The sequence below is a fragment of the Pelodiscus sinensis genome, chromosome 31 (genome assembly GCF_049634645.1).
Source record: "Pelodiscus sinensis isolate JC-2024 chromosome 31, ASM4963464v1, whole genome shotgun sequence".
Lineage (NCBI taxonomy): Eukaryota > Metazoa > Chordata > Testudines > Trionychidae > Pelodiscus > Pelodiscus sinensis.
Window position 1 is genome coordinate 7,922,224 of NC_134741.1, and position 23,731 is coordinate 7,945,954.

Genomic DNA, 23,731 nt, shown 5'->3' on the forward strand with positions numbered 1-23,731 from the left:
GAATGAGGCCTGGGGCCATCTGGGGAATGGATATTGCTGTGGTGCCGGAGGGGTTTTGCTCGTGAGGCTTCAGGCAGGAAGCTGAAGTGCTCTGTGGGACTGGTTTGTGGCGTGTTTGGAGAGGTCACCCGTCTGGGGACTGTAAGGAGCCCCGAAGTTGAGCAATTCGCCCTGACAGACGCCCTAAGCTGTGCCTAGACAAAGCCCAGTCCGTCACAGGAGGTTCAAAGTTTGCAAACCCCTGGCTCTCTCTGCAAGCAGTTGGGTCTGTTCGCTCAGTGTCTCTAAGGAGAGCAGACTGATGTGGCCATCATTCTCCAGATTCAATAGTCACAGATATTTGAACTGCTTTCCCCTCATCCATCCCTTCCAGGTACCTTTGAACTCCCTCAGAGTCTCCGATAGAGCAATCGTTTTCTGGGAGAAACCTCTGACTTGTTCTTCTAGTTCAGGGGAAATCTCTTCCGGCAGCTGGAATTGCCCCATCACACACCTGGACAGAAACAATTCAATGTGAATGTATATCGTTTACTGCTGATAAGTTCTGGCTAGTAAGTCTCAGCTCTAACAGACCTGGTGTTAGAATTCCTCCAATTCTCCCAGCATGAGAGCGGGGGCAACGCATCCCATGGCCATGCAACCTTCCCCTCAAAGATCCCATTTCTGTTCTTCACTTCTGGCCTGGGGAGAGAGGCTGGGGTAGTAAAGGGGAATAGAGTCTCCATGGCCAACTCACTCCTTGGCCTGCAGATGCTGAGGGACAGGAGGTTCCCATGTGAAGGGCTGAAGGAATCTGTCCACTAGGGATTAGACTGAGACACCAGCTCCCCTCAACCCAGCTCCTTCCACACAGGTCTCCAAACAGCCCTCGAGTGGGACAGACTCTTGATCCCTGCTGTCCTGGGCTGAATATGCTCAGTGCCCAGCAGTGACAGGCCCATGTTCCACCCCACAGTCCTGTGGCAACCAATCCCCAAGGAAGTGACAGCTCTAAGAAACACTTGGTCAGACTGTGCCCTGAATGGGGAATTCCAGAGACTAAAGTGCGAGGATGAGACCCTCCGAATTAAATGCATCAGAGATATTTATGTCTAACATCTGGCTGTAGAGCTCTGGGGAGATGTGGTGCTAACATCTGCTCCAAGCCTTTTCCCTGCTCTGTGCAGTGTGAAGGGAGTGAGAGCCACGTACCTACTCAGGGTTCTTCTGATGTCCTAGGAAAAAAAAAAGACACAGAAAAGAATCTCAGCCCCACTGGACACACACAAGGGACCTCTGAGAAGGGATTTTGCAAACCTGGGAAGAGAGGCCCTGCCTTGGCCCCAGGAACATGGATCCCCTGAGTGAATGGGGCTTTGCCATCTCTAATAGATCTGTGCCTGTAACTCTACAAAGCACAAGAGTCATTCACATGGCAGCAATGCACAAAGTGTTACACTGAGATCTGACAACTGGGACCGAGCACGTGTGATTCAGGAGTCTCCTTTCACTGTGTGAGGAGCTGGGATGTTTGTCCCTCGGTCTCACCTGCAGGAATTCACTCACTGGCTTCTGACATGTCCCCTCCAGCTCCCCGATCCTCTCGCTGATACGGGAAATCTGCACGGAGAGGTTCCTGACAGTGTCAATCTGGAACCTCCCAATCTCCTCATCTAATTGCTCCAGCTGGGCTAGGAGTCGCTGCTTTTGTTCCTCCAGAAACTGCAGCAGCTGCTGAAACTCAGCTACAATCATTTGCCTCTTGGCTTGGGTGCATTTCTGTGTGAAATCAGGGAAAGGGCTGGTCAGGGGCATGGATGGAGCCCATGGCCCTTTCACAGGGAGCTGAGCACGCAATAGGGAGAATTTCTTGGAAAACCCTAAAATTTGCAACATTTGACTCTTTGTGATTACTAGGCAGATATGTCTCTTCCAGCATCTCCTGTGCCCCGTGTCCCTCTGAAAGGGATGTTCCCATGTCTGTCATGGGCAGCATCTTTTGTTATTCATGGGCTCTGGGAATTCATATCCAGAGCACCAGGGGGCAGGACTCAGCACCAGCCTGACAGAGATACCCAGGAAGGAAAAAGAAGCAAGCATATAAATACACCAAGTGAGCAGACAGTCCTTCAGGGGCACATTCAGCTCACCTGGGGAAGATGTCTGGGAAAGCCACAAAGGATGGACATTAACTCATGCACGGACATGGATGCTCAAGGCCTTTTTACATATGGATCTCACCCAGCAATTCATGATCCAGGAGAAACACAAACAAGCCCAACCTCACCAAGGCCACACAGGAGTCTGCCTCCGAACTCAGCCCTTCCACTGCCAGTCCCTGCTGGTCCATAGCCACAGGCACCTACCAGAAACTCCTGGCTTTTCCATTCTGCTGCTGTTTTCCTTCTCAGCAGCTTTTCTCTCTCCTCCCTCAGAGTCTTCAAATGAGTCTCCAATTTTTCCTGAAGAAACAGAAATAAGCACGAGGGCAAACCACATTAGATGTTGGGAGCCTATTTGTCTGCCTTTAAGAGAGTCCCAGTTTTGTGGAACTCTGCCCCTGTCCAGCAGGGACTCAGCCCTGGACATGGCTTTGTCCATAGAATAATACACAGGAGGAGATTGCGGATGCAACAGGACACCTACGAGCATGGGGGACAGATCGGTGGTGGCACCTTCATAAAGAATGATGCAGGTGGTTAATAATACTAATCACGTAACCGATTACAATTTTATCAGTGACAGTATTTTTTAACCTGCTGACAGGCAGGGTTGGCAGCGGAAATGGGCTCTCCTGGGGCCAGGGATCTCTTGCGAGGTCTGCCACGGTGGCCACAAGAACTGCTGGCCAATGGGAACACCCAGCAGCTGCAGACTGACGTTAGCTGCCACAGGCAAGTGGGAACTTCTGGGGCAGTGGGGAGTTTAACCGGTAATTGGCACCGATAAACATTAGCTCATCAGTTAACCAGTTTGAACTCTTGCTACAATCCAGTTGAATCCCAGTTCTGCCTGGCATAGACCTGTGCTTCCTGAAACCCTGCTATGGGTGGAGTGAAGGTGCTCGGGGCCCCACACAGCATCCAGCCCAGCAACCTCATCTAGTGCCAGCTGCTGCATCAGAGTTTAACCCCTCACAGAGCAGCCCTGAAGTTCAGCATTCCAGTGGGAAACCTCTTCTCCCTGCCAAGCCTAGGGCTTTATCAAGGCATCTTTCTCTCCTAACAGCCACACTTCATTGCTGTTCAGCGATGCTGAGGGACAGGGAGCAGTGTAGTCTAACAATTGGACTAGGGTTCAGGACCGAACTCTATCCCTGATGTGTTTGGCGACTATGAGCAACTTGCTGCCCCACCTTCCCTTCCCACAGTTTGTCTAACTGGACTGCGATCTGCTCAGAGCAGGGACTTTCCCATGCTGGGTATTGTGCAGGGCCCAGATGTCATTGCGGATCTATAAGGCAAATGACAGATTATTATTCCTGCTCATCCAATCAGTAACAGCTTGTAACCTCCTCTTCTCCAGTCCTAAGGCAGCTCACTGACAGAGTGACCTGTAGCTCCTGCAATCTAAACCTCTCTGATTATTAACACCTTCCCTAGTGCAAACACCCTTCCTGCCACCAGTGAGGGCTGGGTTTCAGGATTTAGAGCCTCAGAGAAACATTTCCCACATCAGGTATCTGTAAAGACTTGACATAAGTTGCCACAAAGCCAGAACATTTACTTTTTACAGCATCTCTTGGATCATGAAGGCTTTACAGAAGTGGTCACCAACCAGCCACCAATCAGCTGCCCCCTCTCCCTGCTGCTGCATATCTCCTGCCCTTTGCCTTGGAGCTGTTTCCTTCTCCCACCCTGCATTCTATCTCCACAGAGGGAGTCTGTAGGCTGCTTTTGAGAGTGGTGCAGGGGTGAGCCTTCCTTAGCCCCACTGCACCACCAAAGAGGAGCCACCTGTGGTAAGCAGTGTGCAGCTGGAGCCTGTATCCTGAATCCCTGTTGTAGTCATGTACCTCTCCTTCACCCCAAGCCCCTTCTCTAACCCTGAGCACCCTGAACTCAAACTCCCTTACAGAGCCTGAACCCTCTCCTGCACCCCAACCCTCTTCCCCTGCCTGATGAAAGGGAGATAAGATGAGGGAGGGAGAAGGGATGCAGTGAGCAGAGGCGGGGCCTCGGAAAAGGGTCACAAAGGAGGTGGGGCAAGGGCATTTGGGTTTGAGGTAGATCCTGGATTGCACTTAAATTCAAAAAGTGATACTTTAAAAGGCTGGAGACCACTGCTTCACACTGGTTGGTTCACATCTGTGGCTGGTAACAGTCAGTGAAGTTAGCCTGTAATTAAAACCCAATGTTATTTCCCATCACTCTGGACAGCCACTCTGTACCTTGTACTCCTGGGCAGCTTCCTGTAAGGGCACCACCATGTGAGCCTGGGATCTGTCACACACCACACGGATGGGAGTTTGATCCTCTTCACAGAACAGCGTCAGAGCCTCCTGGTGCTCCCCACACACCCCGTCCCATCTTGCTCTCTGTGCTGCCTGGAAACTCAGCGGCTTGGCTAGTTCCACCACGTTTGCCAGCTGCCGGTTGGGCCGGAGGGGTCCCTGCTGCTCAGTGTCTCTGCCCTGAGGGCTGAGGGGGGCCTGGCAGGAATTGTGCCCACACTCCAGAGCGACAGGGGCTGTGAAATCCTCCAGACAGACGGGACGCGGCGCTTCCTCCCGGACACTTTCCACGGGACTCTCTGCAGCCATGGCTGCCTCTGGGCTGGGGGACCGGGGCCGGGTCACTGTCCTGAGCTCAGCAGTGGGGGGGCAGGCCCGGGGGTGGGTGCGAGAGGCGCCAGCACTGAGGACAAAAAAAAATCAAATTGAAAAATTGAAAAAGCCCCAAAAGCTTCGCTCCCCCCTGCAGGGTCCATTGGGCCTCCCCCGCTAACTGCCCCGGCCAGAACCGCCCCCCCATCGCTGCGCCCCTCAGGCCCGGGCCCCTCCACTCTGCAGCCCCCTCACAGAAACAGGAAGCGCCAACAGCCCGAGGAAGGGGGGGGGCAACCGCAGCGGACCCGCCCCCTCCCTGCCCCCAGCGGGCGCGCCCCGATACCCAGTGCCGGACCCACCAGCAGCGCAGGACGGTGGGTCACAGCCCCCCCTCCTCCGCAGCGAGTAACGGCCCCAACGGCCCCTCACAACGGCTCCCGGCTCAGGGAGCGCGGCGCATGCGCAGTAACCGCGGCGCAGTCTGGTCCCTTTCCCTGCCCGCGCGCGGAGCGATGGGCGGGACCCGCCGAAAACCCGACCGCGGCGGAGTAGAACGGGGCGGCCCGTCAGACCGCGCATGCGCAGCAGGTCCATGACTGCGACCAGACTCAAACGCCAGAGCGTCTCTCAGACCCGGCGCTGCTTGGCCCCGCCCCCCCGGCCAGAGGCTACTTCCGCTTCTCGGAGCCCGGGCCGGCTCGCAGGTGGGGCGGGGCTTTTGCAGCGCGTGGAGCGACCCGGGGGATTCCCTCCCTGCCGGGCTGGGAGCGGGGGGGGGCGTGTCCCGAGGTGGGCGGGGCCGGCGCGCGCTGCTGGGGTTGCAGGGTTCGCTCTGGGCCCCACGTGGCTGCGCGAGGGAGGCTGCGGCGGGTGCGCGCGCGGGGCGCTGGGACCGGCCCTTTGTTGGTCCCGGGGCGGCGCGCGGAGGGGGATGCTCACTCTGCCCAGGCACTGCGCATGCGCAGCGGTTCTGGCGCAGCCCTTGCCCGTCTCTACCCGCGCGCGGTGAGTGTCCCGAGGGGGACGCGGCTCCGCCCCAGAGGCGGCTTCACGTGGACTTGGCGGGGGGCGGGGCAGATGCGGGGGGCGGGGCTAGGTTGGGGTCTGAGCAGACTCAGGTCCGGTGGGGGGAGGGGCGCCAGGTAAACTCTGCAGCACCGAGAGCGAAGCCCCAGCGCGGGGGCAGAGGAGTTAAAGCAGCGTCCCCAGGGGGATGAGGTGCGAGTCAGAGAGTGGCCCCGGCTCCAACATTTATTTTAATCCCTTATTCACCTGGGAGGCGCTGGGCAGGCTCCGGAGGCTGCAGACCCCCCCCCCCCCGCACTGCGCCCGGCCCACTCGAGTGTATGTTTGTGCTGCTGCATCTGAAAGGTGTTTGCAATGTAAACAGGGAGCTAAAGACAGGACAGAGTCTCATCACTTTTCTCTTGTCTTATTCCCGGGACTCACAGAATTGCTCTCCCGTCTCTGCAGCCCATTTTCATTGTTTTACTCTGTGCAAATGCAATGCCTAGTTCTGTAACTACTCTGTGCAATGCAACTCAAAGTCCTGCTACTTTGAAACAAATGTAAGTAAAAATCACAGTAATCTTCCGACCAGACTCCAGCGCCAGGGCTTAGCTCAGACCGGGCGCTGCTTGGCCCCGCCCCCCCGGCCAGACGCTACTTCCGGGCCGGCTCGCAGGTGGGGCGGGGCTTTTGCAGCGCGTGTAGCGACCCGGGGGATTCCCTCCCTGCCGGGCTGGGAGCGGGGGATGTCCCGAGGTGCGCGCTGCTGGGGTTGCAGGGTTCGCTCTGGGCCCCACGTGGCTGCCCGGGCGGGGGGGGGGAGGCTGCGGCGGGTGGGCGCGCGGGGCGCTGGGACCGGCCCTTTGTTGCGGGGGCGGGGCCGAGAGATGCCCACGTGGGCCAGTCCCGGCTTCTGCCCAGCGCGTCTGGTTGGTCCCAGGGCGGCGCGTGGAGGGGGGCGGGGGATGCTCACCTGAGAGGCGGTGCCACTGCGGGCTCCTGCCCGGGCACTGCGCATGCGCAGCGGTTCTGGCGCAGCCCTGGCCCGTCTCTGCCCGCGCGCGGTGAGTGTTCCGAGGGGGACGCGGCTCCACGTGGACTCAGGTCTGGTGGGGGCGGGGCGCCGGTGGGGGATGTAGGACTCAGGGGGATGTGGCGGCTGCTGGAGGATTGATGCCGCAGCCCCGCACTTTCGAAGGCCAGTGCGGGCCACGTGGGGCCGAGGGTGCGCATGCGCGTGACGCCACGGTCGGTACTTTAACAGCGCGCGGCTCAGCGTTGCACGTGGAAGGCAGAAGGTGGATGGCAGAGGCTTGTGCTGTGGGGGGCGGGCAGGGTAGGGTAGGGTGATGCTCATGCGGCAGAATATGCCATGGTTACGGGCCCATTGGTGAAAGCACTAAATATTATCCAAGCACAGATAAGCAGTGGTCCCCAACCTTTTCAGGTTGGCGGGCGCCAGGGGGCGGGGACACTTGCCCACCCGGGGGCGGCCCCCCCCAGCCGCATGCCGAGCCGGCAAGGGCACGCACGGTGCTCCCGGGGGCGGGGCCAAGGTCGGCGCCGGAGCTGGCAAGGGTATGCGCGGCGCCCCCGGGGCCGGGACCGGCCATGCGCCCGGGGCTGGCACCTGCCAGCCCAGATTGCTCCGCGGGCGCATGTAAAGAGCCCGGGGGGGGGGGCCATGGCGCCCGCGGGCAAAGGGTTGGGGACCACGGCACTAATGGAATGGAGTGCAGCTGCGTAAATTATACTGGTTTTATTGGCAGAATATGCCATGGTTATGGGCCCATTGGTGAAAGCCCTAAATATTATCCAAGCACAGATAAGTACACTAATGGAATGGAGTGCAGCTGTGTACTTATACCAGCTTCAGGGGGTAGCAGAGATTTTTTTTTTTTTTTCAGTTCATCCTGTACAGACTAACAGTCTGGTAGCACTTTATAGTCTGCCAATAAAACCAGCTCTGCTAGATTCAGCCTTTTAACCAGCCAATATGTGATGTTAATAAAAATACAGAATGATCAGCGGGGGGGGGGGGTTAACAAAAAGAAAAGCATAAAGCAAAGAACTGCTTCTTGCATACTAATTTGGAGTCCTGGGCACACATTTCTCATAGACCTTTCTTGTTCATTCCGTATGCACCGAATTCTCTCCACAGCCATGAACACAGAGTTCCATCCTTTCTGGCATGGCCGAATAAACTGGGGCTTGCATTCTGCTTCCATCATTTTTGCTCCAATTGCTGGGTGTTCAATTTTAATTTATAGTGCTTAGCATATGGCAAAAATGGGCCTGGCCATCTTTTTTTAGGGGTCATTTGATTCTTCTTGTACCACATCTATAAATGAAACTAGATTCTGCAAGTGGCAGGCTCAATGTTGGTGTTTTGGTTCAATTTATTCACGGTTGTTATCGCTGTCAGGGACGGCTTCAGTTTTCTGAAATTCAGCTTATCAACATGAAACCCTGTTGTTGAAAACACATTTGAAAGACACCCCCCCCCCAAAACAAACTCAAGCCACATTAATATGTCCCCCAATTGATATACCATGCTGGGTAAAATACATTGAGTGGATCCTGGGGGAAGCTGTGATTCCACCCCTGAGCCAGACATCCTCTGGTCCATCCCTCTTTCCTGCCCCCTGCACTCCAGCCCCCAGCTGCTCTCCACACCTGAGGATTCCCCTGCCCTTGGCCTCATGACTGCACCATGCCAAGCAGCAGGACTGGCAGTGGGGTGGCCGTTCCCCCCAGGCACTGGAGGAATTGGGTGTGAGGGGTGGCAGAGGGGAGGGGGCTTGGATTAAAGTTAGGAGCCTGGTCAGTGGCCAACCCTATTCACCGTGCTGCCCAAGAGTGGTTCTTGTTCTGCCCTGGCCCAGCTGATTTCCCCCTTCCCCCCCAGTTGCTCCAATGCTAAGAGCCGGATATGCTGACTCAGGGATTTGCGCAGGGGCTGGCAGGGAGCCTATGAAGCCGCAAACTGGGTGTTTGACAGCCTGGGCCAGTAGCGCTGCCTGGCATCTCCAGGAGCCTGTTGGGCCAGGGGCTTCCAGTCCCAAACTGGACACCTGTCTCCCTCAACCTTCCCCCTCTCACCCTGCCCCCATCCCCTCACAGCTCCCCTCTCCCATCCCTCATAATTTCTGCTCCTCAGCTAGAGACCCCAACTATGCAGGCACAAGTGTTGGGGTCCAGCCATCTGATCTGGGTGTAATTCGGCATGTGCATTTCTGCCATGCGAGTGACTGTTGTGCTTTACAGAGTCACAGGCACAGAGCTATTGGAGATGGCAAAGCCCCATTAGGTCACGGAATCTATGGGCCTGGGGCCAGGTCAGGGCGTCTCTTTCTCATATTTGCAAAATGCCTTCCCTGTGTGTGTCCAGTGCAGCTGAGATTCTTTTCTGTCTCTTTTCTCTAGGACATAAGAAACAGCTTGAACAGGTAGGTGGCTCGCACGCCTGTCATACTGCACAGCTCAGGGAAAGAGGTTGGAGCTGATGTTGGCACCACATTTCCCCAGGGCTCTACAGCCAGATGTTGGATAGAAATGTCTCTGACTCACTTAATTCTGAGGGTCTGACCCTTGCACAGCAGACTCTGGAATTCCCCATTCAGGAGCACAGTCTGACTTCAGATATTTCCTAGAGCTGTCACATACCTGGGGACTGTCTGCCTCAGACTGTGGGGCTGGAATATGGGTCTGTCACTGCTGGGCACTGGGCACATTTAGACCGGGGCAGCAGGGTCCCAGAGTCTGTATTACCTGAGGGCTGTTTAAAGAGACCTGTGTGGAAGGAGCAGGGGAGGGAGAAGCTGGTGTCTAAGTCTGGTTCCTAGTGGGTAGATTCCTGCAGCCCTTCACCTGGGAACATCCTGTCCCTCATCGCCTGGAAGCTAAAGAGTGAATTAGCAATTGAAACTCAATTCCACTTTTGTCCCCAGCTGGTGTCTCCGGGCCAGAGGTGAAGAACAGCAATGGGACCTTTCAGGGGAAGGTTGCATATCCATGGGCTGTGTTGCCCCTGCTCTCAGGCTGGGGGAATTCAAGGAATTCTAACTCCAGACCTGTTAGAGCTGACACTCACTAGCCAAATCTTATCATCTGTAAATGAAATAGAATCACATGGAATTGTTTCTGTTCAGGTGTGAGATGGGGCAGTTCCAGCTGCCAGAAGAGATTTCCCCTGAACTGGAAGAACAAGTCGATGCTTTCTCCCAGAAAACGATTGCGCTGTCAGAGACTCTGAGAGAATTCAAAGGTACCTAGAAGGGATGGAGTAGGGGAAAGTTGTTTAACTATTAGAAACTATTGAATCTGGCCTCTGAAGCCAACCATCTCCTTCCTCAGTTCCCACATGGAGAATGACGGCCCCATCATGCTGCTCTCTTTAGAGGCACTGAGCAAACAGAGTCAACTGCTTGCAAATAGAGCCAGGTGTTTGCAAACGCTGAGCCTCCCGTTGGTGTCAAGGGATCAAAATAGGTAAAGTTAATGTCATGGCAACGTCTTCGCCCCAGCACAGGTCTAGGTTATGACAAGAGGTGGTTAGTGACTGAGAGAAACCAGGTGGGAAGGGATGAGGAGGGAAAAGTAAATCTCACTTTCAGTTTGTGTCTCCTGGGGCGGGGATGAGGCTGCAGAGATGTTGGCTCCATTGCTGGGAGGTGCCCAAGCGAGAGAGGACACGGAAAGTTTGACCTTTTCATACTAAACCCTTGAGTGTGTGTCTGGTCTCTGATACAAGTGAAATGCAAAGTTCAGCGTGGAGACGTGTTATAAAGAGGAGAGCCTGAAATCTCACCTCTCTTATCCCTTCCCCACCAGACACTCTGCCCTCTGCACTGGAGAGAGCAAGAGGAAAATCCCTGGGAGCTTTCAGACAAGGTGAGTTTTTCAGGTGGAGATTCTTTAAATGAGAAAATTCCTGTGAATAAATCTTCAAGGGATTGTCATTAAAGTTACCAACCAAACCCAGCGACCATAGTGCACATAGCCCTAAATCTCACCCACTGATCAGTGAGGAGACCTGGGGTGCTCAGTCAGTTTCAATATGGGGTTGGTTTCAAACAATAAATAGGCTGAAAGGCTGAGAGCTGAGTGGCTTCCATGGTATCAGTTTGTTCATGGCGAGAAACTGCCGAATACGCAAGGGCTCTTCGGTCTAGTGCAGGCCTGAGCAAAATACAGCCCATGGGATGGATCCAGGTCACCAGGCCATCTGATCCAGCCCACTGATGCTTGGCAAGCAATGGGCTACTTCCATACTTGCAACTTCCCACCTGCAAGCCACTCAGAAAGCGAAGGTGAGTCTGGAGGTGAAGGGGGAAGGCTTCAGGTGCTGCTTCCACCTCCAGGACAATCTTATTGGCTGGTTTCTGGCCAGAAAGGAAGCACCGTGCCCCCTCCTCTCTGGCTCATAGTTATTCACTTACCCACATGGCCCTGCTGCCTGTGCAAGGGTTGGGCAGGCTCCTTGCCTGCCTCAGAGAGGTGCTTGGCTGCTGGCCGGGAGTCACTCAAGTAAGTCTCCTGGCCAGAGCTTGCCTCTGGCACCCCAACCTCTCTCTTCCCCTCCTAATTCTCTGCCTCCCACTCCTGCCTCCCACTCCACATACCCGAACTCTTTGTTTTCTTCCCCCATTCAAGTATGCAAGAAGCTCTTCATGGTCAGAAACCCTCAGCTCCCTATTTGTCCACTCAGCCACTTTTCTAAATGAACCTTACTTTAAATATCTCATGAGTAGTTGGCTAATCCAGTGCCCCAGATCATACCTGCCTCCTTAACCAAACTCCTTCCCAGACCCCTCTTTCCCTCCTACATCCCAAACCCTCACCCAAAGCTCCTTTCTTCACCCAGTGTCCATCGCATTCGCTGTATTTCCTGCTTAATGTCTTGGAAGAATGCAGCTCTCAACCACTTTCCAAAATCTTGGAGTGCCTCTCCCCCATCAAAATGAATTGCCCATCCTTGGTCTAGTGGATACAACTCAGTGAGAGTCAATAACTGAAAGCTGCAGCCGGAGAATTTCAGGCTAGAGAGGAGGCACAAATATTTGATGGGTAAGAGGATTCACTGCTGAAACATGAGCAAAGAACTGGTGGGTTCTCCATCTCTTGATGTCTTCAAATCAGCACTGGGCAACTTTCTAGAAAACATGCTGTGCAGAAACTATTCCGAAGTAGGAATAAGATCCTCTGGAAAAGGGCGTTTTTTCCGGAGGATCGGGGCCAGTGAAGACGCTCTTTTCCGGCTTTTCTAAAAGCCGGAAAAAAGCGGCAGACATTTTTATTTAAATGCCGCGGGGGATATTTAAATATCCCCCGCGCATTTCCCTATTGCGACTCGTGAAATTAACATGCCCCTTCCGGAAAAGGGGCCAGTGTAGACGAGCCCTGGGTGCTGAGAACTGAATCCCATTGTTGCAGGCAAAGTAATGTAACTCAAGCCAGGTATTGAGAGAAATAAATACGGCTTTCGGATCTAACTCATGTGTGGTGTTTATGGAATATCTAGACTCAGTGTTTGCCCAAAACTGCAGAGTCCAACATGTTTTTCACCAGGGACAGAGTCTGGGCAGAATTGGGGTGTGGAAAGAATTAACGCCCTTTTTGAAATGTCTCCAATTCCCCTTCTCCCCCTGCCAGGCTGCAGAACACCCATTTCTGACTCCAGCTCAGCCCCTCGCCTGCAGAGCCAGGGACAGGAAATGGCCGTGGCAGAGCCGGTGAGCTTCGAGGAAGTGGCTGTGTATTTCTCCGAGGAGGAATGGGCTCTGTTGGACACAGGCCAGAGAGCCCTCTACAGGGATGTGATGCAGGAGAACTACGAGGCTGTGAGCTGGCTGGGTGAGGATTCCTATCCTCTTGTGTAACAGAAGCTGGGTGGGCTCTGGAGTAGCTGGGTTGGGTTTGGTTCAGGGTCCTTCATTGTCTGAACCCCCAATATCAGCAGTATCTGCCCCAGTAATCCTGACTCCTGTGTGAGAGGCGGTTCAGTGACATAATAGTGGTGCTGCTCTTCCCACAGCTAAGGTCTCACTGTGGTTCCCACAATCTTGCCCATGCTGTGCCTTGGCCGGAGGTGTCAGTGGAAGGGCCCAGGCAGGAACAGCAGGGACCAGAGTTGTGGGGCTGGGTGCAGCTGCTCTTAGCGTCTGCAGGGTCCCCTTGTGCTATTGTGCTGAGCCCTTGGAAGGAAGGCGCCAACTCAGAGTCCTTCCTTGCCTCTGGTAGATTCTGTGCAAGCCAGAGAGGCACCAAATGGCAGGCCCGACTGGCCACAAGAGGAGGGCTGCTGCTGCTGACAGAGTAGAAACAAGGCTGCAGAAGGGGAGCTGAGCTGCAGGAGCATCTACAAGCAGCAGAGAAGCAGCCCATCCTGTCTCCACCTTGGCCAGAGTTGTGACAAGAACAGGAACAGGCCAGCACTGCCCTGGCTGTCTGTAGGACTGACCGCTGTTGTGGGCTGCTGACAGGGCCCACCATGGCACAATCAGTCAGGATCAGGAGTGTGGACCATAGGCAGGGCCTAAAGTGGCCAGCCAAGGAATCATTTTCCTGATCAGACAATTCCCCTGCCTCCTGGCTCAAGTAGAGCATCTGAGCCCAAGAGCAGGGCAAGTCCAGCCCCCAGCCAAGAGCTTTGTGGACAGGGCCCATAGGGCTCTAGAGCTCTGCTGGATCCTTTCCCTCTCAGCCCTAGAGACCTGACATGTCAGCTCAAATATGAGTCCTGGCTAGAGGCATCTGTCAGTCCTGAAAGTCCTAGAGCTCTCCCCTTATGAGCAGTGTGTTCCTGTCCGGCCCAAGTATGGAACAAGCCCTAAGGGAGACTGAGTTGTATCCTGCAGAGTGCAGCAGAGCGCTCAGTTCCCCATGGGAGTCAGCTGGGCTATTCCCAACATGGTAGTGGTACAGGGGGAGTATGGAATTAGTGTATCCTGGGATCTTGTACCAGCCAAAGACCAGTCTATGGAAGGTGGGGAAGGAGCCTTTCTGGGTAGGAAACTCAGATCCTGGCTTTGGAAGCAACAATGGCAAAGACCTTAATGAAAAAGATCAGCATTTGGTTAATTTCTCCCACAATAGGATTTCCAGTCCCCAAAGCTCATGTGCTCTCCTGGGTGGAGCAAAGGGAAGAGCTGCAGATCCCGGATCTCCAAGGCTGTGAGGAAGGGGAGATCATCAGTGATACTCACACAGGTGAGAATTCAGCTAAACTGACTCAAACCAATTTCTGTGGTCTCATAGCAGGTGTTGGTTGTGTGTTTTCATCAAGTCTGACTGGCCCTTCAGCCTGTCTTCAACTCCAGTCTCAGAGTGCTGTGTGAGGAAAAAGTGATGAGGGAGCAAGGTGAACTCAGCTCATGATTATTGTATCTTTACAGCCATTCTTTGTGTGTCCCTCCCCCCCCCCCCCCCCCCCGCCCTCCACATTTTCTGTTCACCATTCAGAGTTTTTCTTTCAGCTCAGCACAGGGAATGACTCCTGTGTGGTTTCTCTCTCTATCCCAGCAGGTGATGAGATGCTGAAAGAGAACAATGAGAGGAGTCTTCAGGAGGAAGGACCTGAGCAAATGGCTTCATGTGGGGTATTAGTGGGAAGATCTGAAGGGCATGTTTCTCAGAGTCCTGATCAAGGAGAGACTTGTGACAGTCAGCGTAGTCTACAAAGGCAGCAGGGAAACCATCCCGGAGCAGAACAGGATAAATCCAGTGACAGGAGCAGAAGGTTGAAAACAAACATAGAAACTGTTCAAACAAAAATCCCCCATCAACATTCACCTTGTTCTTGCAGTGACTGTGCAACTCCTATTAAACATGAAAGAGCCCACACAGGAGAGAAACCCTTCAGCTGCTCTGACTGTGGAAAAAGCTTCAGTCGGAGGTCTCACCTTGTTAACCATAGGAGAGTTCACACCGGAGAGAAACCCTTCAGCTGCTCTGACTGTGGGAAAAGCTTCAGTTGGAGGTCAGACCTTGTTAACCATAGGAGAGCCCACACAGGAGAGAAACCTTTCAGCTGCTCTGACTGTGGGAAACACTTCAGTCAGAGATCAAACCTTGTTAGCCATAGGAGAGTTCACACCGGAGAGAAACCCTTCAGCTGCTCTGACTGTGGGAAAAGTTACAGTCAGAAGTCATACCTTGTTATCCATAGGAGAGCCCACACAGGAGAGAAACCCTTCAGCTGCTCTGACTGTGGGAAAAGTTACAGTCAGAGGTCAAGCTTTGTTAACCATAGGAGAGTTCACACCGGAGAGAAACCCTTCAGCTGCTCTGACTGTGAGAAAAGGTTCAAACGGAGGTCACACCTTGTTAGGCATAGGAGAACCCACGCAGGAGAGAAACCCTTCAGCTGCCCTGACTGTGGGAAAAGCTTCTGTCGACAGTCACAGCTTGTCAGCCATAGGAGAGCCCACACAGGAGAGAAACCCTTCAGCTGCTCTCACTGTGGGAAAAGCTTCAGTCAGAAGTTGCACCTGGTTAGACGTAGGAAAACCCACATGCAAGAAACCATTCAGCTGTTCTGACTGTAGGAAATGCTGCAGTCAGAGGTCACAGTTTGTTATCCATAAGAGAACTCTCACAAGAGTGAAATCCTTCACCTGCTCTGACTTTGGGAAATGTTATTGCGAGATTTCAAGTTGTATAGAGTTGAAGCCACACATGTGAGAAACCCTATAGTGGTGGTGAGCAAAATTTTCTCTGTTGGCACAATCTAGCCTGCCGAAGGCTTTGATCCTGTCCACAAGGAAATGGCACGCCCCACTTCCAAATGGGCATGTGCTGAGGGGGAAGGAGCTTAGCCCCACCCCCTCTTTGTGTTGTGTAGCTACTAGAGAGGAGGCAGCGCTAGGCTGAGTCCTTGCCACACAACCTAAGGCTGGCATTAGAGGCACTACTGCCACTGCACTGCTGGCCTCCAGGGCTACATGGCCATGTCAGGGGTGCCTCTGCATAGCTGCAGCAGTAGCACCTCTGGCCCTGGATTGAATGGTTATGATTTTATACTGGCATGATTTTCCGAAAATGCTTTTAATGGAAAAGTTTTCCGTTAAAAGCATTTTCGGAAAATTGCATCTAGATTGGCAATCTAGACGTGCATTTCTGCAAAAAAGCCTCGATTGCCATTTTCGTGATCGGGGCTTTTTTGCAGAAAACAGTACTGTGCTGTTTCATTGGCCCTCTTGCGCAGATCATTTGCGCAAGAGGGCTTTGGCTCGAATGGGAGCAGAACAGTATTTGCGCAAGAACACTGACGATCTTGCACAAGATCGTCAGTGTTTTTTCGGAAATTCAAATGGCCAGTGTAGACAGGTGGCAAGTTTTTCTGCAAAATCACCTTGCCAGTCTAGACACAGCCAATGGTTGCAGCAGTGGTGCCTCTGGTGTCCGGGGCTGGTCCTGGTCTTTGTGGCTGCTGCTGCAATAGCAGAGCCTCGCTACAGGGTGACCAGGACAGTGTGGCTGCAGATGTTGCTGCAAGGGGGGCCCAAAGCCAGGTAATATTTGCTGTCCTCTCCAGATACTCCCTCCCAATCTCCTCAATTCCCTTTCCCCTGGAAGGCAGCTCCCCCAACTTGCTCTGGCACTCTCCTTTTTTCTTGCACCCTCTCTCCTGGCCCCACACTTCACCCTTCCCCTGGCCAGATAGCTGCCTGCTTCTGCATCCCAGATCCTTCCTTAAGACCCCAACCCTTTCTTGAGCCCCCTGTTACATTATTGGATTTTAAGGTGAGCATACAGATCACTTGCTGTGATCATGGGGAACTGTTTGCCTCAAATTTGGTACAAAGTGGGCCATGGGAGGTATCAAATGAAAGCTGATATTGTGTTGATTCTATGTATGGTATTCATGTACTTGTTTGGAGTTGGTATGGGGAGTTATCATGATGGGCTCAGTTGATGCTGTGTATGGACTGCCTGTCATGGGGAAAGAATGTCCAATGAGTGACTATTCTAATCAGTACGGATCCAAGGACAATGGCTCTCCGGGTGGCCAATACACAGCTGAGGAATGCATGTGGTAAGGTGCAAAGCAGCCAGGTTACAATGGCTGCTGGCATATGAAACATGTCACTTGACCATAGGATTATCTCCAGCTTGGGAAACACCAGGAATGAATATCAAACACCATGAGGGGGGCTCCATCTTATCTTCAGTCTTGCTACTTATCCAGATGAAGCCTTGCTAAGGACAGAGACAAGGGGAATGAGTGCTGACCCCTCCTGATATACAATGTACGCCAAAGACTTTTGTGCTAGCAGTTTGTAACATCTCCGCTACGATCCTGCATCAAGAATTTGCCGATTGATGTATATAATGTATTCTCCTTAACAACCTTACTCTGAACCTTTGTTTTTTTATTAATAAACCTTTAGATTCTAAAGGATTGGTCCGCTGTGATCTTGTAGGTAAGATCTAAAGTATAAATTGACCAGAGATTCATCACTGGTTCTTTGGAACCAGGTGGATCTGTTCTGGGTTGGAGAGATTGGGCTGTATAACCCCTCACCTGTGTGTAAGCCCAAGGCTGATTGTGGCACAGGAAGAGCTGGAGTATCTGAGAGTTTTTACTTATGAGGCTTCCTGTGGGTGGACTGGCAGGTAACGTGCTCTGTATGACTGGTTTGTGACCTATTTCAGAAAGGTCTCCAGTCAAGGGCTGTAAGCAGTCCTGGTTTTGAGCAATTTGCCCTGAGTGGATTCCCTCAGCAGTGCCCAGGCCCAGCCCGGCCCTCTCCAAACCTGTAGACTACTGTTGCTCATGGAAACTCACTGTTAATTACACAATTAGTCAAGCCATTTTGCTAGGGCTGCATCTGGGGAGTTGCATTTAAAAGGTTTAATCTCTTCAGTAATTTAACTTTCATGTTAGTTGATCAAACTTTATTGTATATTATGTAAAATATTTATGTCCAATACATACCAAAAAAATCAATGTTTTTACTTATGGTAGGGGTGGAGAACTTTTTTTGTATTGGGGGCCACTCACCCACAGAAAAATCAGTTCGAGAACACTCAAAGATGTGGCCCCTGACTGAGACACCTCACTCTTGTGGCATTCACAGGATAAGGGGAAGAGACAGAGAGGACTGAAGTTCAGGGCTTCCCATAGGCCAGATTTACTTTCCTGAGGTTCCAGAGTTAGTGGATTTTGTGGATCTCCTTAGGCTGTAGGGTGGAAACAAAAGTGTGCTGACCTGACTCTGCACTGGGCTAGTGCTGTGTGTGCCATGTAGCTTCCGGCAGAGCTGTGGGCAACATTTAAGTCCTGTAGTCACTCTCTGACGTACCTGAAGAAGGTCTCCAAGAAGCCCTGAGGGTTGGGTTCCTGCAGATCCTGGAAGGCAGCTTGCAGAAAGTACTGTATCAGTAGTAAATGCCTTGATAGGTTTCATCACTGTATTGTTTTGACAGATTCCCCACCCCTCCCTTAGGCCTTGCTCCTAACCCTACCCCCTTCCACCACCAGTGTTACCAAAAGACAGACAACATAGAGGGCCACGAGTCTTACATGTGTAACATCTTGTCTCCAGAGTTGGGGGAGGACTATGCATTTTATACGAGAAGAAAAACAAACCCTCTTTTCCTGGTCTTTGGTCTGTTCTAGTCTTCCTGGCATGGGAGTGGGAGACTGGGCCTGCCCACTCCACTGGACTTCTCCCAGGGACCCTACAGGAAGAGCAGCTGGCAGGGCTTCTTGCCCCACTCTAATACCACTACCTCTCCACCGGCCTCTTCACCCACTGCTTCCTTCTATTATCCTCTGCCTTTTACCTTGGGGCTCAGCTTGGCTGTGCTCTGCATCTCTCAAAACTCTACCCCTTGCTGCCTGGGAGGAAACCTTTTATAGGGAACGGGAGGCCTTAACTAGCAACAGGTGCTTAATTAACACCTGTTGCAGGCTGATTCCTAATTAGGCCTTCATTATCTGCCCTGATTACTGGGCTGTATTCAGGTGAGGCTAATTGGGAAACAAGAAGGTATTAACCCCTCCTCCCAATATGGCTGCCTTCTATAGCATTTTGTAGACCTTCTGTGAGGCCTTGGTAGTCCCCTGCTCTAGGTGTGCTGTGTATTCTCCTACACCCCTCTCTCCTTTTTGGGTGAGGGGTGCCTATGGAGTGCGTTGCCTTTTTGTGGTTAGCAGGTCCTGGCTACCATTACATTCTAGGCCAGACCCCCTTTTCCACCAGCTTTTTTAGCTATTGAGGGTGTGGGGGGGGTTTCCTGCCCTTCTTCTGGGTGGGGGGAGCTCTCTCCCATCTCTTTCAGGGTCTATTGTCCCCCACCCTTCTCCCCTCCAGTATGCCTGACCTCCACTATTCCTGTTGCTGCTTCTTTCTCTGAGGTAGAGGAGGTAAGGGGGCTGCTTTAGAGCAGCCTCTGAAGTTCTCTCTCCTCCCACAGCTTGTCCTGTGTTGGGGATGTAGGGAATAATTCCGGACACCCTGGCTGTGTCTAGACTGGCCAGTTTTTCCGGAAAATCAGCCGCTTTTCCGGAAAAACTTGCCAGCTGTCTGCACTGGCTGCTTGAATTTCCACAAAAGCACTGACTTCCTACTGTAAGAAATCAGTGCTTTTTGCGGAAATACTATGCTGCTCCTGTTCGGGCAAAAGTCCCTTTTGCACAAAAGTTTTGCGCAAAAGGGCCAGTGTAGACAGTTGAGATTTGTTTTGCACAAAAAAGCCCCAATCGCAAAAATGGTGATCGGGGCTTTTTTGCGGAAAAGCGTCTGTGCCAATCTAGACGCGCTTTCCCGAAAATGCTTTTAACTGAAAACTTTTCCGTTAAAAGCATTTCTGGAAAATCATGCCAGTCTAGACGTAGCCTTTGGGTGCAGGTGAAAACAAGCAGAGGATTTATTGATTCACACAGCTGGTGGAGTACCCACTAGGGGTAAACCTGGTGAGCACTAACTTAACCAAACAAACATTAGATTATACATTCAGCAGGTGGGCAGAGGGGAAGTGATTTGCTAGGTCTAGCAGTGGAAACATTATGAGTACATAAGCCAATGGACTACAAGGTTACACAGGATCCCTGCCCATCACCAATTAAACATCTTATCAATAATACAGGTAATTATTCCTAACAAGTAAAATGAGCCAACATAAACAGAGGCATGTTGATGGTAACTCTTTCAGCCGGAAATATAATGCGGCTGCTGCAGGGGTGATATTGCCTTGGGTTAGCGCAGTCTTAGGGACCCAGGCTTATTTTCTAGGAATAAAGAAGACAGTGAAAAACAATCCTGCAGAGTTGTTTGGTACGAGCCTTATCAAAGTGAAGCCCACTTGCAATGTGGTTGCCAAGGGTCATGGTAGCTACTGTCTGTGTGCTTCCCAGGCCTGGCCTAATGATGTAAGATTTGAGTTCTCATTTCTCAGCAAGATACCATGGACTGCCTCAGTTTACCCCTACAGTTCCCTCCTCTTGAGCTTAGGGCTCTTTAACCCACCAGGTTAAGTACAATTTCAGGGTTTTTAATTTACTTTAGAAGTGCTGATACAGCACCAGTACTATTATAAATGTTATAATCAAAACTCGCCACATGATTTGGCAAAACACTACTCAAATCCATCCCCAAGATATTTTGTCACCAGTAAAGGCACTGCCCGTGATTATAGATTTGACCTCTACTTCCTGGTTGAGTGTCTCAGAGTAAGGTGTTATGGCATGGTCCACGGTTTTCCCTATGTGTGTGTACCTCAGACGGCCAATCCTGATATGCCTTTGGGCACCGTCCACCAACTCCTCAATCTCTGCCTGCAGGGCCAGTAAACCCTCCTCTAGGTACTTACTTCCTCCATGCCACTCAGGATCCCATGTTAGGTTACCCGTCATTGCCGAAGTGCTGTAGTGCCAAGTCCTGTGAATGGTCAGGGTAGCCCAGCAAGGGACTGTTATGCACACGGATGGATATGTAGAGGGCAGGGCCTTCCATTTAGTTCAATGGTGTGGACTGTCTGGGTGGTCAAACACCAGGGCTGTGTCTAGACTAGCATGATTTTCCACAAATGCTTTTAGCGGAAAAGTTTTTCTGTTAAAAGCATTTGCGGAAAAAAGCGTCTAGATTGGCACGGATCCTTTGCTCAAAAGTGCTTTTGTGCAAAAGCATCCGTGGCCAGTCTATACACGATTTTGCACAAAAAAGCTCCGGTGGCCATTTTCACCATCGGGGCTTTTTTGAGCAAAAAATTAAGTGCCTGTCTACACTGGCCGTCTTGTGCAAGAGGGCTTATCCCTGAGTGAGAGCATCATAGTATTTGCGCAAGAAGCACTGATTGTGTACATTACAAAGTCTGTGTTCTTGCGCAAATTCAAGTGGCCAGTGTAGACAGCTGGCAAATTTTTGCACAAAAGTGGTCACTTTTGTGCAAAATCTTGCTAGTCTCATAAACTCATAGACTTTAAGGTCAGAAGGGACCATTATGATCATCTAGTCTGACCCCCTGCACAGTGCAGGCCACAGAATCTCACCCACCCCTCTTAGAATAATCCTCTCACCTATATCTCAGATATTGAAGCCTTCAAATACTTTGAAGGCCCCAATATGCAGAGAATCCTCCAGCTGTGATCTGTGCCAATCTACCCTAGAGGAAAATTCCTTCCCGACCCCAAATATGGCGATCAGCTAAACTCTGAGCATGTGGGCAAGACTCATCAGCCAGACACCCAGAAAGTTCTCTATAGTAACTCCTATCATCCCTCCATTGACCTATTTCCTACTGATAATGAATGGTCAATTAGTTACCAAGATCATGTTATCTCATCAAACCATCCCCTTATCATAGAATCCTAGAACTGGAAGAATCCTAGGCAGGACCAATCCCATCTAAATCAACCCAGCCAAGGCTTTGTCAAGCCGAGACTTAAACACCTCTAGGGATGGAGACTCCACTACTTCCCTAGGGAACCCATTCCAGTGTTTCACTACCCTCCTAGTGAAATAGTTTTTCCTAATATCCAACCTGGACCTCTCCCACCACAACTTGAGACCATTGCTCCTTGTTCTGCCATCTGTCACTACTGAGAACAGCCTCTCTCCATCCTCTTTGGAACCTCCCTTCAGGAAGTTGAAGGCTGCTATCAAATCCCCCCTCACTCTTCGCTTCTGCAGACTAAACAGACCCAACTCCCTCAGCCTCTCCTCATAAGTCATATGCTCCAGCTCCCTAATCATTTTGGTTGCCCTCCACTGGATCCTCTCCAATCCTTTTTGTAGTGGGGGGCCCAGAACTGGACACAATACTCCAGATGTGGCCTCACCAGAGCCGAATAAAGGAGAATAATGACATCTCTGGATCTGCTGGCAATGCTCCTCTTAATGCAACCTAATATGCCATTAGCCTTCTTGGCTACAAGGACACACTGTTGACTCATATCCAGCATCTCATCCGCTGTAACCCCCAGGTCCTTTTCTGCAGAACTACTACTTAACTGGTTGGTCCCCAGCTTGTAACTATGCTTGGGATTCTTCCGTCCCAAGTGCAGGACTCTGCACTTGTCCTTGTTGAACCTCATCAGATTTCTTGTGGCCCAATCCTCCAATTTGTCTAAGTCACTCTGGACTCTATCTCTTCCCTCCAGCGTATCTACCTCTTCCCCTAGATTAGTGTCATCCACAAACTTGCTGAGGGTGCAATCCATCCCCTCATCCAGGTCATTAATAAAGATATTGAACAAAACCAGTCCTGGAACCGAACCTTGGGGCACTCCGCTAGAAACTGACCGCCATCCTGACATCGAGCCGTTGATCACTACCCGCTGGGCCCGGCCTTCTAGCCACCTTTCTATCCATCTTACCGTCCATTTATCCAATCCACATTCCCTTAACTTGCTGGCAAGAATATTGTGGGAGACCGTATCAAAAGCCTTGCTAAAGTCAAGGTATATAACATCCACTGACTTTCCCATGTCCACCGAGCCAGTTACCTCATCATAGAAGCTAATCAGATTGGTCAGGCACGACTTGCCCTTTGTGAATCCATGCTGACTATTCCTAATCACTTTCCTCTCATCCAAGTGTCTGAAAATGGATTCCTTAAGGATCCCTTCCATGATTTTTCCAGGAACCGAGGTAAGACTAACCAGCCTATAGTTCCCTGGATCGTCCTTCTTCCCTTTTCTGAAGATGGGCACTACATTTGCCTTTTTCCAATCATCCGGGATTTCTCCCGATCTCCACGACTTTTCAAAGATAATAGCCAAAGGCTCCTCAATGACAGTTGCCAACTCCCTCAGTACCCTCGGATGCATTAAGTCCAGACCCATGGATTTGTGTACGTTTAACTTTTCTAAATAATTCCTAACCTGTTCTTTACCCACCACGGGCTGTCCATCTTCATCCCATCTTGCGTCACTTAGCGCAGAAGTCCAGGAGCCCACCTTGTCCGTGAATACTGAGGCAAAGAAAGCATTGAGTACTTCAGCTTTCCCCACATCGTCTGTCACTAGGTTACCTCCTTTATCTATTAGGGGCCGCACACCCTCTCTGATCACCTTCTTCTTGTTAACATGCCTGTAGAAACCTTTCTTGTTATCCTTCACATCCTTAGCCAGTCACAATTCCATTTGCGCTTTCGCTTTCCTGATAACCTCCCGCCATTCTTGAGCTATACATTTAAACTCCTCCCTGGTTATTTGTCCAAGTTTCCACTTTTTGTAAGCTTCCTTTTTGTGCTTAAGTTCACCAAGGATTTCCCCTGTAAGCCAATCCGGGCTCCTACCATATTTGCCTCTCTTGCTACGCATCGGGATGGTTTCTTTCTGTGCCTTCAATAAGGCTTCTTTAAAATACTGCCAGCTGTCCTGGACTCCTTTCCCCTTCATGTTAGCATCCCAGGGGATTCTGCCCATCAGATCTCTGAGGGAGTCAAAATCTGCTTTTTTGAAATCCAAGGTGTGTATTTTACTACTCTCTTTTCTTTCTTTGGTCAGGATCCTGAACTCAACCA

The 23,731-nt window shown here is 51.7% G+C and overlaps 2 protein-coding genes across 11 annotated transcripts in view; one reads left to right on the forward strand and one right to left on the reverse strand.

Annotated features, from left to right (window-relative positions):
• The window catches only part of LOC142821517 (uncharacterized), a 191,127-nt gene extending 184,124 nt beyond the window's left edge, over positions 1–7,003 (reverse strand). The window contains exons 1-7 of one of the 9 annotated variants that reach the window (XM_075912670.1): positions 6,729–7,003; positions 4,370–4,835; positions 2,346–2,417; positions 1,528–1,758; positions 1,192–1,214; positions 574–681; positions 378–493 (exon numbers count right to left, since the gene is read on the reverse strand). In XM_075912670.1, the coding sequence (XP_075768785.1) occupies positions 378–493; positions 574–681; positions 1,192–1,214; positions 1,528–1,758; positions 2,346–2,417; positions 4,370–4,835; positions 6,729–6,988 (1,276 nt within the window). In that variant the 5' untranslated portion in view covers positions 6,989–7,003. Of the gene's footprint in view, positions 1–377; positions 494–573; positions 682–1,191; positions 1,215–1,527; positions 1,759–2,345; positions 2,442–4,369; positions 4,836–5,106; positions 5,356–6,728 lie in introns of those variants that run through there. The other 8 variants (XM_075912672.1, XM_075912669.1, XM_075912677.1 and 5 more) reach the window with 8 other exon arrangements.
• On the forward strand, positions 5,819–15,759 carry LOC142821539 (uncharacterized). Of its 2 annotated transcripts, none has more exons than XM_075912774.1 (7): positions 5,819–6,315; positions 9,182–9,204; positions 9,907–10,022; positions 10,589–10,648; positions 12,410–12,610; positions 13,853–13,966; positions 14,282–15,759. In XM_075912774.1, the coding sequence occupies exons 3-7, from the start codon at positions 9,914–9,916 to the stop codon at positions 15,295–15,297; spliced, it is 1,500 nt and encodes a 499-aa protein (XP_075768889.1). In that variant the 5' UTR covers positions 5,819–6,315; positions 9,182–9,204; positions 9,907–9,913; the 3' UTR covers positions 15,298–15,759. The 2 variants fall into 2 exon arrangements, with proteins under 2 accessions (XP_075768889.1, XP_075768888.1); XM_075912773.1 differs by having other exon boundaries at positions 5,822–6,315; positions 14,279–15,759.
• The last annotated feature ends 7,972 nt before the right edge of the window (positions 15,760–23,731 follow it).

Excerpts from the sequence above, each read along its gene's own strand:
- LOC142821539 (XM_075912773.1), top strand. The coding sequence starts at position 9,914 with ATGGGGCAGTTCCAGCTGCCAGAAGAGATTTCCCCTGAACTGGAAGAA. Across the intron at positions 10,023-10,588 it reads GACTCTGAGAGAATTCAAAG|ACACTCTGCCCTCTGCACTG; the intron begins GTACCTAGAAGG and ends CTTCCCCACCAG. Across the intron at positions 13,967-14,278 it reads CATCAGTGATACTCACACAG|CAGGTGATGAGATGCTGAAA; the intron begins GTGAGAATTCAG and ends TCTCTATCCCAG.